At 39.8% G+C, this 17,668-nt stretch overlaps 1 protein-coding gene across 1 annotated transcript in view; it reads left to right on the top strand.

Annotated features, from left to right (window-relative positions):
• ANXA4 (annexin A4) overlaps nt 1-17,668 on the top strand; it is a 158,031-nt gene that overhangs the window by 122,396 nt on the left and 17,967 nt on the right. The window contains exon 11 of the mRNA XM_053718226.1: nt 1,538-1,596. Coding sequence (XP_053574201.1) covers nt 1,538-1,596 — 59 coding nt within the window. The remainder of the gene's footprint in view (nt 1-1,537; nt 1,597-17,668) is intronic.

Raw genomic sequence — 17,668 nt, 5'->3', positions numbered from 1 at the left:
GACGCCGTGGACCGGACACACCGTTGGAGAAAGTAATTTATCAGGTAAACATAAATTCTGTTTTTATGGACATTGGTTGATAATTAAAGGGAAAGTCTACTCCCATAATTTTTATTGTTTAAAAAGATAATCTGTTAATTACCCATTCCCCAGTTTTGCATAACCAACACGGTTATATTAATACACTTTTTACCTTTGTGACTACCTTGTATCTAAGTCTCTGCAGACTGCCCCCTTATTTCAGTTCTTTTGACAGACTTGCATTTTAGCCAATCAGTGCTGACTCCTAGCTAACTCCACAGGAGTGAGCACAGTTATCTATATGGCACACATGAACTAGCACTGTCTAGCTGTAAAAAAAATATGTCAAAATACTCTGAGATAAGAGGTGGCCTTCAAGAGCTTAGAAATTATTATATTTCAACAAATACCAAGAGAATATATCAAATTTGATGATAAAAGTAAATTGGAAAGTTGTTTAAAATAGCATGCCCTATCTGAATCATGAACGTTTAATGTTGACTAGACTGCCCCTTTTAAGATATACTGAGCATACTTTGTCATATAAAGCAGCTAGTACATAACGTATCTTATATCACCAAGACAACAGTAAAAGTACATTTATTATGCAGGAAAAAAATATTAATTTTAAACAATCAGCAATAAACTGAAAAAGGTCTGCTTACAAAATGTTTAGAATACATAGAAATCTATTTTGTTATCAAAAGGAAAAAAATAACAATCTAAGAATGCACCTCTGGATTTAAACTCCCTTTTTAAATCAGGTTGACCTATTTTAGTTTCAGTGACCAGAGACCACGTAAATAATCCCAACTACTGTTGTAACCAATCCCTTTCCAACAATATACAAGTGCAGTCGGGTCAGAAAAAATGCTGCATACTTAAGTATTTTATTTGTGCAAGTATCCGGGCTATCTGAATTAATGGAGAAAGAGTATTTTTGTGAGATAAATTACAGGGCACAAGAGAATGAAATCATTTGATGAAGGAAGTCAATTAATATATCTATTACATTTGTGTGATCTTTCTGAATTATGAATGTTTAAAGGGAAATCAAAATGAAACTTTCGCGATTCAGATAGAGCATGTGGTTTTAAGAAACTTTCCGATTTATATATGCACACTTTCTGATGCACCAGCTGCTACTGAGCTTGTGCAAGAGTTCACATTGTGTACATTTATGAGTCTGAGATTGGCTGATGGCTGTCACGTGATTCAAGGCCTGGTAAATTGAAGTACATTTTTAGGAAAAATCCACTGCTTATTTAGAATTAGTAAGTGATATTGCATTGTCTTTTTATTCTGCATTTGTTGATAATGCAGTTCTACTGTATTTAATGTTCTTTTAGTTTTGACTTTCATGTCACCTGTGTCAGACAAACACATATTTTTCACTGATTTCAATAAAATAACAAAACATCTTCAAAATCTAGCAGTTACTGTTATTATTGCCTTGTATGTACCTGTATATTTTTATGTAGTAGTATATGTAATATTTTATTGCTTTTCATTACAGTGAAATGCATCAGAAGCGTGCCTGCATATTTTGCAGAACGACTTTATAAGTCTATGAAGGTGAGTAAATTAAACCCACACCAAAATCCCATATCTTCTCACTGCAATATATTGCTTACAAATCTGATAAAAAATGCTCCGTACAGAGCCCTACACCTTTTGTTGAACAGCAACGTAAATATGAAGACAAAGGATGAATGTTGTTTAAAAAGACTATGAAAAATTATTATTATGCGGCTATTATGCGGCAACATCCCTTGAGCGCAATCGATATTTATTTTATTTTTTGCTCTGATATTACAAGTTGAAAGTAATAAATTAGCGCTGCTAGACAGTGCTAGTTCATGTGTGCCATATAGATAACATTGTTCTCACTCCTGTGGAGTTGCATTTAGCCAATCAGTGCTGACTCATGGGTAGGTATCAAAAGAACTGGAATAAGGGGGCAGTCTGCAGAGGTTTAGATACAAGGTAATCAGAGGTAAAAAGTATATTAATATAACTGTTGGTTATGCAAAACTGGGGAAAGGGTAATAAAGGGATTATCTATTTAAACAATAAAAATTCTAGAGTAGACTCACTTTAAAGGGTCACTATAGTGTGTAAAAAAAAAAAAAAAAAAAACCATGCTCTAATTCGTTAGTGTTCCTGCACCGCCTCAAAGCCGTTCAACACAAAGCACTGCTGGTTCTGAGCAGAAACTGCCGCTGACCTAATCAGCAGGGCTAGTGACATAGCTGTGTTGAGCGACTAGTGCTACTGATTAGGTCAGAGGCAGTTCACGAGAGGTACATCTAGTAATGTTTTGTGGAGGTTAAACACTTAAATACCACATGCTCTGCCGCCCACTTCAAAGTCAATTTTTCTGTGAGCTAAAAGTTTGAATTGTTCACCAATCAGCATTTTAGCTACAACAAAAGTGCCATATGGGGAGAACACTGATTGGTCAACAATTTAAGACGTTGGCTCACAGAAAAAGTTACTTTTTGTAGTGGGCGGCGGAGTATTTAAATTTGCTATCTATAATAAAAAAGTAAGTTATAACGCAACTTCATTACAACTGATGAATTAAACTCCATCTAAATTATCACTAACATTCCGGATCTGATTTTTTAAAAGGGGAGAGTTTACCGTTTCTTTAACCTATTAACTAAATCAAATCAGCCAAAATTACCAATGCTTATTTCAAGGCTAATATCAATTTTCAGATCAGCCAATAAGATTAATGACCAATAAGATTACTGCTATTGGATGTAGTAACTAATTACAGCTTTTTATAATTGCCTTGTGATGTGCCTTTAAAATAATGCTGTTGCAGGTAAACTTCAGAGTATTTGGGAATTATCTGTACATATTAGGTTTATATATATTTTTTTCTTTCAAATAGTCACACACATCTTTTCATAGTTTTGATATAGCCGGAATTGTCAAATTATAAATGTTGTTTATTTATGACTGAGTGTTGATGTCTTTAGCTTTTTATGTAATGATGCTATTTGATGCTGATGGGAAGAGGCCATGACAAGAGACTTTTTTGATACATGCTTCTTGTACTACAGTATATATTGAACATACCTTTTGTATTATGTACGGGTTACTCTTGTAGCAGAGGTCTGTTATTTCCTTTTTATTATGTTTTTGTTATGTTGAAAACACTCAATAAAAAAAAAAAGATTAAAATTTAGTGCATCCTACAACTTAAGAAGCTTGGTACTGCAACATGCTACACAGTGATTGATTAATTGGTGCAGGAGCTCATTTTTATGTCTACCAGACAAAGTAAAAGATAAAATAAACATCCTCAAGGCTTTTTAAGTGGCATGTGTTAAAACTGGAAAACAATGCAAATTGTAATGGCAAAATGAGTTTTAAAAGAATTTCAAGCATTTATTTTCTATGTAGATCTTTTGCAATGCAATGATTTAAAGGACCATTAAATACAACAGAATTGTATAATCAACAAGTACATTAAAAAAAGACAATGCAACAGCATTTTCTTTGTAAATTGCATGAAATAAATCTACTACACATTTAAAATGCAAAGTTATTTTACTCTCCCTCCCCCTGTATCATCTGACAGCCATCAGCCAATTACAAAATATATATAGATGTATACTGTGCACTATTGCACATGCTCAGTAAAAGACTGTGCACATTTTGATAATGGAATTAAATTGGAAATAGTTTTTTGTTTTGTTTTGTTTAATATTGCATTGTCTACCTCACTATTGAAAGTTTAATTTTGACTTTAGTGTCCCTTTTTATACATACTATGTATATATTAAGAAAACGCTTTAAAGACTTGAGGCCCTTTTGATTATTGCTTAACTCCTTAAAAAAAATATTTAGAATTTAGTGGGGAAAAAAGACTGCAGTTATAATGGGGTTGGGGCTTGTATTTTCTAATATTAGCTGGTAAGCTAGATGTCATTGGCAAACTGTCACAATGGGCACCTAATAACATCTGCTGTATTAAAAGATTTGTATTTGTAATGTGCCAGCCTTCCTCCTTTTCTCTGTTAAAGGAACATGGTACCCAAATGTTGAAGTGGTGCAGCATAGCTGTAAAAAGCTAACTAGAAAATATCACCTGGACATCTCTATGTAAAAAAGGGAAGATATTTACCTCAAAATTTCAGTATAACTCGTGAGATCAAAGCATAGCATGACCTAGTCAGTACTGCTTATGGCTATTTTTTTCCACCTTGCAGCTGGACAGCAGTATTAACTGTTCACAGAGCACTTTTTCTGAGCTGAAGAAATTGTGAGGTAAAATATCTCGCCTTTTTACATAGAGATGTTCAAGTGATATGTCAGCTTTTTACAGTTATGGTGCATCACTTTCAAATTAGCATATGAGTAGTGTGTCCCTTTTAAATAGATCACTGAGCTCAACTTGCCTAAGTGATATGGAGATGAAGAAAACTGTTTAAAGAGTGCAGGATAGAGAAATGAGATGTGGGATGAAAAGTGGTAGACTACCTTGAGTATTCTTTAATGGAACATTGAAATAAAAAATTGTTATGTATATAAAAGATACTTATTTTAACATGTTAAATATATATTAAAGGGACATGATACCCATATGCTAAATAACTTTAAAGTGATGAAACCAGTAAAAAGATGATTAGAAAATATTACATAAATATATCTTTGTAATAAAGGAATGTATTTTACCTCAAAATGTCCTTAGTAGACTCATCCCTTTGTTGAAGAACATGAAGTATCCAATCCGGATCCTTGTCTGGGGTAGTGTGTATCTGGCATACACAGACAGTCACTTTGTTCTCCTCCTCAGTTTAAGAAAGTTTACTATAAAATCTCGCAAGATCATTGTGAAATCCCATTAGATTAAAGTGTGCACTAATGATGCTGATTGGCTGTTTTTTCTTCATACAAATAACAGTAAAAAAGAGTTACTGAATAGTAACTGCTCATAGACCAGTTACTTTGTTGCATTGAACTTGCTTTTAAATAAAAAGAAACCCAAGTATTCGGCCTAGTTTTAATTTTTGTTGAAAACTGGTGGTAACATAAAATATCTCCATAGATTTTAATAGAGATACTTGTTGCCACTAGTTTACACTGCTTACAACAGCAATGGAAAGTAGCCCATACATCATATAACTTCCTTCTTTAGGTTGCTTCAAGGATAAATTAGATTTTAATGTTGAACAACATGTACATTTCTGGCAAAACGATTCTCTATTAAAAGCGGTTTTAAAGTGGTTTCTTTTCATTGTGAAAAGTATTAGGAAGTGCATTACTGATTTTGTGGTGTAGATGCTCACTGGCTTATGAGCTACCACAGCTCTATTGGTGGATAGTGACTTGCCCTACAAGCATTAAACCAATAAAAAGCATTTTTCCCGGCACGGGGACATCTGTTTAAAAAATGTTTATACATTTTATAATCTTAAAAAAGGTAAAAAAAAGCGAAGCACATGGGCTGATGCATAAAGATATTTTAATGAAACGAGGTGAAATACATAATAAAAAAGTATAAAATAACACTTGCAAGTGCAATAAAGGACTCATTTTTATAATGTCCTCTTCTAAACACAATGAAGGAAAAAAACCTGAACATGTTCAGACTGGGCGGTTGACTGAAACCCAGTCTGAATATGTTTTTATGAAAGTGAGGAATCCAGAGCAATATTTAAATGATTCTTTTGGTTTTTTTTTGGGTGGGGTGTCTAATAGCAGGTGTAATCGCAGGGTACCCAACCTTTTTCACTTTTTTTAAAATGAGGAAACACTTTTTGGATTTTGTTTTTGTATAGGAGTGTCTTTTTATGACCTAGTTTCTCAACCTGTGGTATGTGTACCCTAGGGTTGCCACCCGTCCCTTAAAATACAGAACACTTATTAAGTTACACATGCTGCAGGGAGGAATATGAATCGTGCTGTCCAGAAACACAATACATGTTCCTCCCTGCACACCCTGCAGCATGTGTAACTCATAAGTGTCCAGGAAAACATGGCTGAGGTGGCAACTCTAGTGTACCCGTGGGGGTACTTGAGGCATAGACAAGGGGTACTCCAGGAATTGTTCTTCGTTATTTTTATATTCTTTTTTTCTGATGTAGCTATTGTAAACATGACATATCAAAGAAAGCTGTGTTTCTCATTTCTAAGCTCAAGAAGCACTCCTAACAGGTGTGTATTTCCCTGCCTTGGTGGGACCACTGCTTAATCACTGATTCACCTTAGATGGGCTTAGATCTGGCTTGTTAGTGACATATGAGGGCTGGAGTTAAGCTTTACTAATATGAACAGAGAATATGTATTACTGTGACCAAATGTCATAGAGAGGAGAGGCAGATAAATGTGCCACTGTGAAATGGGTGCATCATACTGAAGTGTTCCGCAGTAACATGAGACAGATAAACTGTGCATGAAATGGTTATTAAAAATAGAAAGATGGTACCATAAATATTACTTTCCTCATCACGCAGAAAATAGTTTATTTTCCTCTCTTTTAATGTAAGAAGCTAAGTAATTGCATCTAATTATTAATATCAGGGGACTATGTATCTGGCAATATTACAACAGAGAATAATAAACACAGAAAACGCAAATATTACATTCCGGAAAACATAAAACAAATATCAGATTCCTATATACTGTAGTTACTTAATTAACATATCTGATACAAGCTTGTGAAATCAAGTAATATACCATTTTCATTTTTGCTTATATAAAAGATCAATAATGTGCTACAGTTGGGGTACATAGAAATCAAATGAATGCATGAATGCGCTGCGGAATCTGTTGGCGCTCTACAAATAACCGTTAATAATAATAATAATAATAATGCAGGGTTACTTGCTACAAAAAGGTTGATAAACACTGTTTCTTCTGTTAAGTGTGATCAGTCCACGGGTCATCATTACTTGTGGGATATTAACTGCTCCCCTACAGGAAGTGCAAGAGGATTCACCCAGCAGAGTTGCTATATAGCTCCTCCCCTCTACGTCACCTCCAGTCATTCTCTTGCACCCAACGACTAGATAGGATGTGTGAGAGGACTATGGTGATATATTTAGTTTTTATATCTTCAATCAAAAGTTTGTTATTTTATAATAGCACCGGAGTGTGTTATTCCTTCTCTGGTAGAATTTGAAGAAGAATCTACCTGAGTTTTTCTATGATTTTAGCCGGAGTAGTTAAGATCATATTGCTGTTTCTCGGCCATCTGAGGAGTGAGGTAAACTTCAGATCAGGGGACAGCAGGCAGATTAATCTGCAAAGAGGTATGTAGCAGTTTATTATTTTCTGACATGGAATTGATGAGAAAATCCTGCCATACCGTTATAATGTAAACTCAGCCTTGAATGCAGTAGATGTAGCTGATATCAGGCTGTCATGTATGTATATTTTACACTTCAGTTTTCTGGGAAATGGTACTTCTCTGGCTTTTAAACTATATACATAGATTTAACCTATTTTGCAGGGACTTGCAATAGGTTTTAAATGACAATTAATTATTGAGGTAAAACGTTTTTTTGCTGGCATGTAAAAACGTTTTTTTCTCTGAGGTACTGGGTGAAAAAATGTTTTGGGCACTTTTTTTCCACTTGGCAATAGTTTTGATTTAAATTAGAGCAGTTCACTGATCCCTCTCAATGTTATGTGTGTGGGGGAGGGGCCATTTTGGTGCTTTCACTATGCATCAGAAAAACTCAGTCAGAGGTTCATTTTCTTCCTGCATGATCCGGTTCATCTCTACAGAGTTCAGGGATCTCAAGAGTCTTTTTTGAGGGAAGTAATCATACAGCAGAGCTGTGCTGATTGTATTGACTGTGATATAAAAAACGTTTATTTGTGTATTTTTTTTCTGCTGCCTGGGTTAGTTATCATTTGCTGAGGGGAACAATCCTTTGCTAAAACTGTATATTCTGACAAAGATTGATGCTATAACTTAATTATTTTATCTGTTATAATATTTTTCTGTGCTTCTTAAAGGCACAGTTCGTTTTCATATTATTTGTAAATTACTTTGAAAAGTATTTCCAAGTTGCTGTTTATTTGCTAGTGTGTTAAACATGTCTGATTCAGAGGAAGATATCTGTGCTATATGTGTTAATGCCAAAGTGGAGCCCAATAGAAATTTATGTACTAAATGTATTGATGCTACTTTAAAAAATAGTCAATCTGTACAAATTGAACATATTTCACCAAACAACGAGGGGAGAGTTATGCCGTCTAACTCGCCTCACGTGTCAGTACCTGCATCTCCCGCTCAGGAGGTGCGTGATATTGTAGCGCCGAGTGCATCTGGGCGGCCATTACAAATCACATTACAAGATATGGCTACTGTTATGACTGAAGTTTTGGCTAAACTACCAGAACTAAGAGGTAAACGTGATCACTCTGGGATGAGAACAGAGTGCGCTGATAATGCAAGGGCCATGTCTGATACTGCGTCACAGTTTGCAGAACATGAAGACGGAGAGCTTCATTCTGTGGGTGACGGTTCTGATCCAAATAAACTGGACTCAGACATTTCAAATTTTAAATTTAAGCTTGAGAACCTCCGTGTGTTACTAGGGGAGGTATTAGCGGCTCTGAATGATTGTAACACAGTTGCAATCCCAGAAAAAATGTGTAGGTTGGATAAATATTTTGCGGTACCGACGAGTACTGACGTTTTTCCTATACCTAAGAGACTTACTGACATTGTTACTAAGGAGTGGGATAGACCCGGTGTGCCTTTCTCACCCCCTCCTATATTCAGAAAAATGTTTCCAATAGACGCCGCCACACGGGACTTATGGCAAATGGTCCCTAAGGTGGAGGGAGCAGTTTCTACTTTAGCTAAGCGTACCACTATCCCAGTGGAGGATAGCTGTGCTTTTTCAGATCCAATGGATAAAAAATTAGAGGGTTACCTTAAGAAAATGTTTGTTCAACAAGGGTTTATATTGCAACCTCTTGCATGTATTGCGCCTGTCACGGCTGCAGCAGCATTTTGGTTTGAGTCTCTGGAAGAGACACTTCAATCATCCACACTAGATGACATCACACACAAACTTAAATTCCTTAAGTTAGCTAATTCATTTATTTCAGATGCCGTAGTACATTTAACTAAACTTGCGGCTAAAAATTCAGGATTCGCCATTCAGGCACGCAGAGCTCTGTGGCTAAAATCCTGGTCAGCTGATGTTACGTCTAAATCTAAATTGCTTAATATTCCTTTCAAAGGGCAGACCTTATTCGGGCCCGGCTTGAAAGAGATTATTGATGACATTACAGGAGGTAAAGGTCATGCCCTGCCTCAGGACAAGGCCAAAGCCAAGGCTAGACAGTCCAATTTTCGTTCCTTTCGTAATTTCAAAGCAGGAGCAGCATCAACTTCCTCTGCACCAAAACAGGAAGGAGCTGTTGCTCGCTACAGACAAGGCTGGAAACCTAACCAGTCCTGGAACAGGGGCAAACAGGCCAGAAAACCTGCTGCTGCCCCTAAGACAGCATGAATTGAGGGCCCCCGATCCGGGACCGGATCTAGTGGGGGGCAGACTTTCCCTCTTCGCCCAGGCTTGGGCAAGAGATGTTCAGGATCCCTGGGCGTTAGAGATCATATCTCAGGGATACCTTCTGGACTTCAAATCCTCTCCCCCAAGAGGGAGATTTCATCTGTCAAGGTTGTCAACAAACCTAACAAAGAAGGAAGCGTTTCTACGCTGCGTACAAGATCTTTTATTAATGGGAGTGATCCATCCAGTTCCGCGGTTGGAACAAGGACAAGGGTTTTACTCAAATCTGTTTGTAGTTCCCAAAAAAGAGGGAACCTTCAGGCCAATCTTGGATTTAAAGATCCTAAACAAATTCCTAAGAGTTCCATCGTTCAAGATGGAAACTATTCGAACAATTTTGCCCATGATCCAAGAGGGTCAGTACTTGACCACAGTGGATTTAAAGGATGCTTACCTTCACATACCGATTCACAGAAGTCATTACCGGTATCTAAGGTTTGCCTTTTTAGACAGGCATTACCAGTTTGTAGCTCTTCCATTCGGACTGGCTACGGCTCCAAGAATCTTCACAAAGGTTCTGGGCACTCTTCTGGCGGTACTAAGACCGCGAGGAATTTCAGTAGCTCCGTACTTAGACGACATACTGATACAAGCTTCAAGCTTTCAAACTGCCAAATCTCATACAGAGATAGTACTGGCATTTCTAAGGTCGCATGGATGGAAAGTGAACGAAGAGAAAAGTTCTCTCTTTCCACTCACAAGAGTTCCCTTCCTGGGGACTCTGATAGATTCTGTAGAAATGAAGATTTACCTGACAGAGGACAGGTTAACAAAACTTCAAAGTGCATGCCGTGTCCTTCATTCCATTCAAGAGACCAGAAATTCTCTTCTATGGTGGCTTTATCGGCCACATCTGTCCAGGGGAATGCCATTCAGCAGGCCGGACTGGACAATTGTAACAACAGACGCCAGCCTACTAGGTTGGGGCGCTGTCTGGAATTCTCTGAAGGCTCAGGGACTATGGAATCAGGAGGAGAGTCTTCTTCCAATAAACATTCTGGAATTGAGAGCAGTCCTCAATGCTCTTCTGGCTTGGCCCCAGTTAGCAACTCGGGGGTTCATCAGGTTCCAGTCGGACAACATCACAACTGTAGCTTATATCAACCATCAGGGAGGGACAAGAAGCTCCCTAGCAATGATGGAAGTATCGAAGATAATTCGCTGGGCAGAGTCTCACTCTTGCCACCTGTCTGCAATCCACATCCCGGGAGTGGAGAACTGGGAGGCGGATTTCTTAAGTCGTCAGACTTTTCATCCGGGGGAGTGGGAACTTCATCCAGAGGTCTTTGCCCAAATACTTCGACGTTGGGGCAAACCAGAGATAGATCTCATGGCGTCTCGACAGAACGCCAAGCTTCCGCGCTACGGGTCCAGATCCAGGGATCCGGGAGCGGTCCTGATAGATGCCTTGACAGCACCATGGACCTTCAGGATGGCTCATGTGTTTCCACCTTTCCCGATGCTTCCTCGATTGATTGCCAGAATCAAACAGGAGAAAGCATCAGTGATTCTAATAGCGCCTGCATGGCCACGCAGGACTTGGTATACAGATCTGGTGGACATGTCATTCTGTCCACCTTGGTCGTTACCTCTGAAACAGGACCTTCTGATTCAGGGTCCTTTCAAACATCAAAATCTAACTTCTCTGAAGCTGACTGCTTGGAAATTGAACGCTTGATCTTATCAAGGCGTGGTTTTTCTGAGTCAGTTATTGATACCTTAATACAGGCTAGGAAGCCTGTTACCAGAAAGATTTACCATAAAATATGGCGTAAATACCTATATTGGTGCGAATCCAAAGGTTACTCTTGGAGTAAGGTTAGGATTCCTAGGATATTGTCTTTTCTACAAGAAGGTTTAGAAAAGGGGTTATCCGCTAGTTCCTTAAAGGGACAGATCTCGGCTCTGTCCATTCTGTTACACAAGCGTCTGTCAGAAGTTCCAGACGTTCAGGCTTTTTGTCAGGCTTTGGCCAGGATTAAACCTGTGTTTAAAGCTGTGGCTCCACCATGGAGTTTAAACCTTGTTCTTAACGTTTTACAGGGTGTTCCGTTTGAACCCCTTCATTCCATTGATATAAAGTTGTTATCTTGGAAAGTTCTATTTTTAATGGCTATTTCCTCGGCTCGAAGAGTCTCTGAGTTATCAGCCTTACATTGTGATTCTCCTTATTTGATTTTTCACTCGGATAAGGTAGTTCTGCGTACTAAGCCTGGGTTCTTACCTAAGGTAGTCACTAACAGGAATATCAATCAGGAGATTGTTGTTCCATCCTTGTGCCCAAATCCTTCTTCGAGGAAGGAACGTCTTTTGCACAATCTGGATGTAGTTCGTGCCCTTAAATTTTATTTACAGGCAACTAAAGATTTTCGACAAACGTCTTCCCTGTTTGTCGTTTACTCTGGTCAGAGGAGAGGTCAAAAAGCTTCTGCTACCTCTCTCTCTTTTTGGCTTCGTAGCATAATTCGTTTAGCTTATGAGACTGCTGGACAGCAGCCTCCTGAAAGAATTACAGCTCATTCCACTAGAGCTGTGGCTTCCACTTGGGCCTTTAAGAATGAGGCCTCTGTTGAACAGATTTGCAAGGCTGCAACTTGGTCTTCGCTTCATACTTTTCCAAATTTTACAAATTTGACACTTTTGCTTCCTCGGAGGCTATTTTTGGGAGAAAGGTTCTTCAGGCAGTGGTTCCTTCTGTATAAAGAGCCTGCCTATCCCTCCCGTCATCCGTGTACTTTTGCTTTGGTATTGGTATCCCACAAGTAATGATGACCCGTGGACTGATCACACTTAACAGAAGAAAACATAATTTATGCTTACCTGATAAATTCCTTTCTTCTGTAGTGTGATCAGTCCACGGCCCGCCCTGTTTTTTAAGGCAGGTAAATATTTTTTAAATTATACTCCAGTCACCACTACACCCTTGGCTTCTCCTTTCTCGTTGGTCCTTGGTCGAATGACTGGAGGTGACGTAGAGGGGAGGAGCTATATAGCAACTCTGCTGGGTGAATCCTCTTGCACTTCCTGTAGGGGAGCAGTTAATATCCCACAAGTAATGATGACCCGTGGACTGATCACACTACAGAAGAAAGGAATTTATCAGGTAAGCATAAATTATGTTTTTATGAACTACCCAACTTTTGTAGTGTTGACTTTGCTGAATGTTTGAATTTCTTTGTAAAGTAGTTACAAATTAACTTTACGTTTAATGGCATCATGACAGTCTCAGAGCTCACAGCTGTCCTGTATTGTGTGGGACTGTCCTGATTAAATGCTCTGACCCTTCTTCACCTTTCCAAAATGTATTTATGTTCTGATCTCCCTCAGTTCCCCTCTGACCACCCAGACACAATTTTAGTCATCCCAAACTCTACCATAGAACAAACAAAAGAACAAACAAGCACATTTTCATTATTCGAAAACCACATTTTATTAAAGGGAAATAAAAACTTCTTATTTCTCCTGTTAAGTGTAGTCAGTCCACGGGTCATCCATTACTTATGGGATTATATCTCCTCCCTAACAGGAAGTGCAAGAGGATCACCCAAGCAGAGCTGCTATATAGCTCCTCCCCTCTACGTCATACCCAGTCATTCTCTTGCACCTAACTAATAGATAGGACGTGTGAGAGGACTGTGGTTGTTAAACTTAGTTTTTATTTCTTCAATCAAAAGTTTGTTATTTTAAACAGCACCGAAGTGTGTTGTTTCTTCTCAGGCAGCATTAGAAGAAGAATCTACCTGAGTTTGTGTATGATCTTAGCGGTCGTAACTAAGATCCACTTGCTGTTCTCTGCCATTCTGAGGAGTGAGGTAACTTCAGAACAGGGGATAGCAGGCAGGGTTCACCTGCAAGGAGGTATGTTGCAGTATATTATTTTCTAAGGAATGGAATTGACTGAGAAAATACTGCTAATACCGATGTAATGTAAGTGCAGCCTTAAATGCAGTAGTAGCGACTGGTATCAGGCTGATATGTATGTATGTTTACACTGAGGTATTTCTGGGGAATGGAACTTCACTAAGAAAATACTGTATATATTTAAGTAATATTTGAGCCTCCACTGCAGTGAAAGCGACTAGCAGCAGGCTTATTAATAACATTTCATAATTTTATTTTTAAAACGTTTACTGGCATGTTAATCGTTTTTTTCTGAGGTACTTGGTGATAAAACTTTATGGGCATGATTTTTACCACATGGCTGTCGTTTTTTTCTGAATAAAATCAGTTTACTGAGCTTCCCCACTGTTGTAATATGAGTGGGAGGGGCCTATTTTAGCGCTTTATTGCGCAGTAAAAATTCAGTCACAGTCTTCCTATTTCTTCCTCCATGATCCAGGACGTCTCTACAGAGCCCAGGGGTCTCCAAAACTAGTTTTGAGGGAGGTAATCACTCACAGCAGACCTGTGAGAGTGTGTTTTGACTGATAAAAACGTTAATATTAAATTATCCGTTTTTGGGTACTAAGGGGTTAATCATCCATTTGCTGGTGGGTGCAATCCTTTGCTAACTTAATGCATTTACTGTGAAAATTTGGTTGCTATAACTAATTTGGTTCATTGTTATTTCAACTGTGACAGTTTTTTGTGCTTCTTAAAGGCACAGTAACGTTTTTTATATTGCTTGTAAATTTATTTGAAAAGTATTTTCCAAGCTTGCTAGTCTCATTGCTAGTCTGTTTAAACATGTCTGACACAGATGAATCTCTTTGTTCAATATGTTTAAAGGCCAATGTGGAGCCCAATAGAAATTTGTGTACTAATTGCATTGATGCTACTTTAAATAAAAGCCAATCTGTACATGTAAAGAAAATTTCACCAGACAACGAGGGGGAAGTTATGCCGACTAACTCTCCTTACGTGTCAGTACCTTCGCCTCCTGCTCAGGAGGTGCGTGATATTGTGGCGCCAAGTAAATCAGGGCGGCCCATACAAATCACTTTGCAAGACATGGCTAATGTTATGACTGAAGTACTATCTAAATTGCCAGAATTTAGGGGTAAACGCGATCACTCTGGGGTAAGAACAGAGTGGGCTGATAATAATAGGGCCATGTCTGATACTGCGTCACAATTTGCAGAACATGAGGACGGAGAGCTTCATTCTGTGGGTGACGGATCTGATCCAAGTAAACTGGACTCAGACATTTCAAATTTTAAATTTAAGCTTGAGAACCTCCGTGTATTACTAGGGGAGGTATTAGCGGCTCTGAATGATTGTAACACGGTTGCAATTCCAGAGAAAATATGTAGGCTGGATAAATATTTTGCGGTACCGGCGTGTACTGACGTTTTTCCTATACCTAAAAGGCTTACAGAAATTGTTAACAAGGAGTGGGATAGACCCGGTGTGCCTTTTTCACCCCCTCCTATATTTAGAAAAATGTTTCCAATAGACGCCACCACACAGGACTTATGGCAGACGGTCCCTAAGGTGGAGGGAGCAGTTTCTACTCTGGCTAAGCGCACCACTATCCCGGTGGAGGATAGCTGTGCTTTTTCAGATCCAATGGATAAAAAGTTAGAGGGTTACCTTAAGAAAATGTTTGTTCAGCAAGGTTTTATATTACAACCCCTTGCATGCATTGCGCCTGTCACGGCTGCGGCGGCATTCTGGTTTGAGTCTCTGGAAGAGACCCTTAGCACAGCTCCATTGGATGAGATTATAGACAAGCTTAAAGTCCTTAAGCTAGCTAATTCATTTATTTCTGATGCCGTAGTACACTTAACTAAACTTACGGCTAAGAACTCCGGATTCGCCATTCAAGCGCGTAGAGCGCTGTGGCTTAAATCCTGGTCAGCCGATGTGACTTCTAAATCTAAATTGCTTAACATCCCTTTCAAAGGGCAGACATTATTCGGGCCCGGTTTGAAAGAAATTATCGCTGACATTACTGGAGGTAAGGGCCATGCCCTGCCTCAAGACAGGGCCAAACCAAGGGCTAAACAGTCTAATTTTCGTGCCTTTCATAACTTCAAGGCAGGAGCAGCATCAACTTCCTCCGCTCCAAGACAGGAAGGAACTGTTGCTCGCTACAGACAGGGCTGGAAACCTAACCAGTCCTGGAACAAGGGCAAGCAGGCCAGAAAACCTGCTGCTGCCCCTAAGACAGCATGAAGTGAGGGCCCCCGATCCGGAAACGGATCTAGTGGGGGGCAGACTTTCTCTCTTCGCCCAGGCTTGGGCAAGAGATGTCCAGGATCCCTGGGCGTTAGAGATCATATCTCAGGGATATCTTCTGGACTTCAAAGCTTCTCCTCCAAAAGGGAGATTTCATCTTTCAAGGTTGTCAGCAAACCAGATAAAGAAAGAGGCGTTTCTACGCTGTGTACAAGACCTTTTACTAATGGGAGTGATCCACCCAGTTCCGCGGTCGGAACACGGACAAGGGTTTTACTCAAATCTGTTTGTGGTTCCCAAAAAAGAGGGAACCTTCAGACCAATCTTGGACTTAAAGATCCTAAACAAATTCCTAAGAGTTCCATCGTTCAAAATGGAAACTATTCGGACCAACTTACCTATGATCCAAAAGGGTCAGTACATGACCACAGTGGATTTAAAGGATGCCTACCTTCACATACCGATTCACAAGGATCATTACCCGTATCTAAGGTTTGCCTTCCTAAACAGGCATTACCAGTTTGTAGCTCTTCCCTTCGGGTTAGCTACAGCTCCAAGAATCTTTACAAAGGTTCTGGGCTCTCTTCTGGCGGTACTAAGACCGCGAGGAATAGCGGTAGCTCCGTACCTAGACGACATTCTGATACAAGCGTCAAGTTTCCAAACTGCCAAGTCTCATACAGAGTTAGTTCTGGCATTTCTAAGGTCGCATGGGTGGAAGGTGAACGTAGAAAAGAGTTCTCTATTGCCACTCACAAGAGTTCCCTTCTTGGGGACTCTTATAGATTCTGTAGAAATGAAAATTTACCTGACAGAGGACAGGTTATCAAAACTTCTAAATGCTTGCTGTGTCCTTCATTCCATTCAACACCCGTCAGTGTCTCAATGCATGGAGGTAATCGGCTTAATGGTAGCGGCAATGGACATAGTACCTTTTGCACGCCTGCATCTCAGACCGCTGCAATTGTGCATGCTAAGTCAGTGGAATGGGGATTACTCAGATTTGTCCCCTATGCTAAATCTGGATCAAGAGACCAGAGATTCTCTTCTATGGTGGCTTTCTCGGCCACATCTGTCCAGGGGGATGCCCTTCAGCAGGCCAGATTGGACGATTGTAACAACAGACGCCAGCCTGCTAGGTCGGGGCGCTGTCTGGAATTCGATGAAGGCTCAGGGATCATGGACTCAGGAGGAGAGACTCCTTCCAATAAACATTCTGGAATTAAGAGCAGTTTTCAATGCCCTTCTGGCTTGGCCTCAGTTAGCAACTCTGAGGTTCATCAGGTTTCAGTCGGACAACATCACGACTGTGGCTTACATCAACCATCAGGGAGGGACAAGGAGTTCCCTAGCGATGATGGAAGTCTCAAAGATAATTCGCTGGGCAGAGTCTCACTCTTGCCACCTGTCAGCGATCCACATCCCAGGCGTGGAGAACTGGGAGGCGGATTTCCTAAGTCGCCAGACTTTTCATCCGGGGGAGTGGGAACTTCATCCGGAGGTGTTTGCCCAACTGCTTCAGCATTGGGGCAAACCAGATCTGGATCTCATGGCGTCTCGCCAGAACGCCAAGCTTCCTTGTTACGGATCCAGGTCCAGGGACCCGGGAGCGGTACTGATAGATGCTCTGACAGCACCTTGGGTTTTCAACATGGCTTATGTGTTTCCACCCTTCCCGTTGCTTCCTCGATTGATTGCCAGGATCAAACAGGAGAGAGCATCGATGATTCTAATAGCGCCTGCGTGGCCACGCAGGACCTGGTATGCAGATCTAGTGGACATGTCGTCCTGTCCACCATGGTCTCTGCCTCTGAGACAGGACCTTCTGATTCAGGGTCCTTTCAAACATCCAAATCTAATTTCTCTGAGGCTGACTGCATGGAGATTGAACGCTTGATTCTATCAAAGCGGGGATTCTCTGAGTCAGTGATTGATACCTTAATACAGGCTAGGAAACCTGTTACCAGGAAAAT

Source organism: Bombina bombina, chromosome 6 (genome assembly GCF_027579735.1).
Source record: "Bombina bombina isolate aBomBom1 chromosome 6, aBomBom1.pri, whole genome shotgun sequence".
In the NCBI taxonomy this organism is placed as follows: Eukaryota; Metazoa; Chordata; class Amphibia; order Anura; family Bombinatoridae; genus Bombina; species Bombina bombina.
The sequence above is the reverse complement of the archived record's forward strand: the minus strand, read 5'-3'. Positions and strand labels throughout refer to the sequence as shown.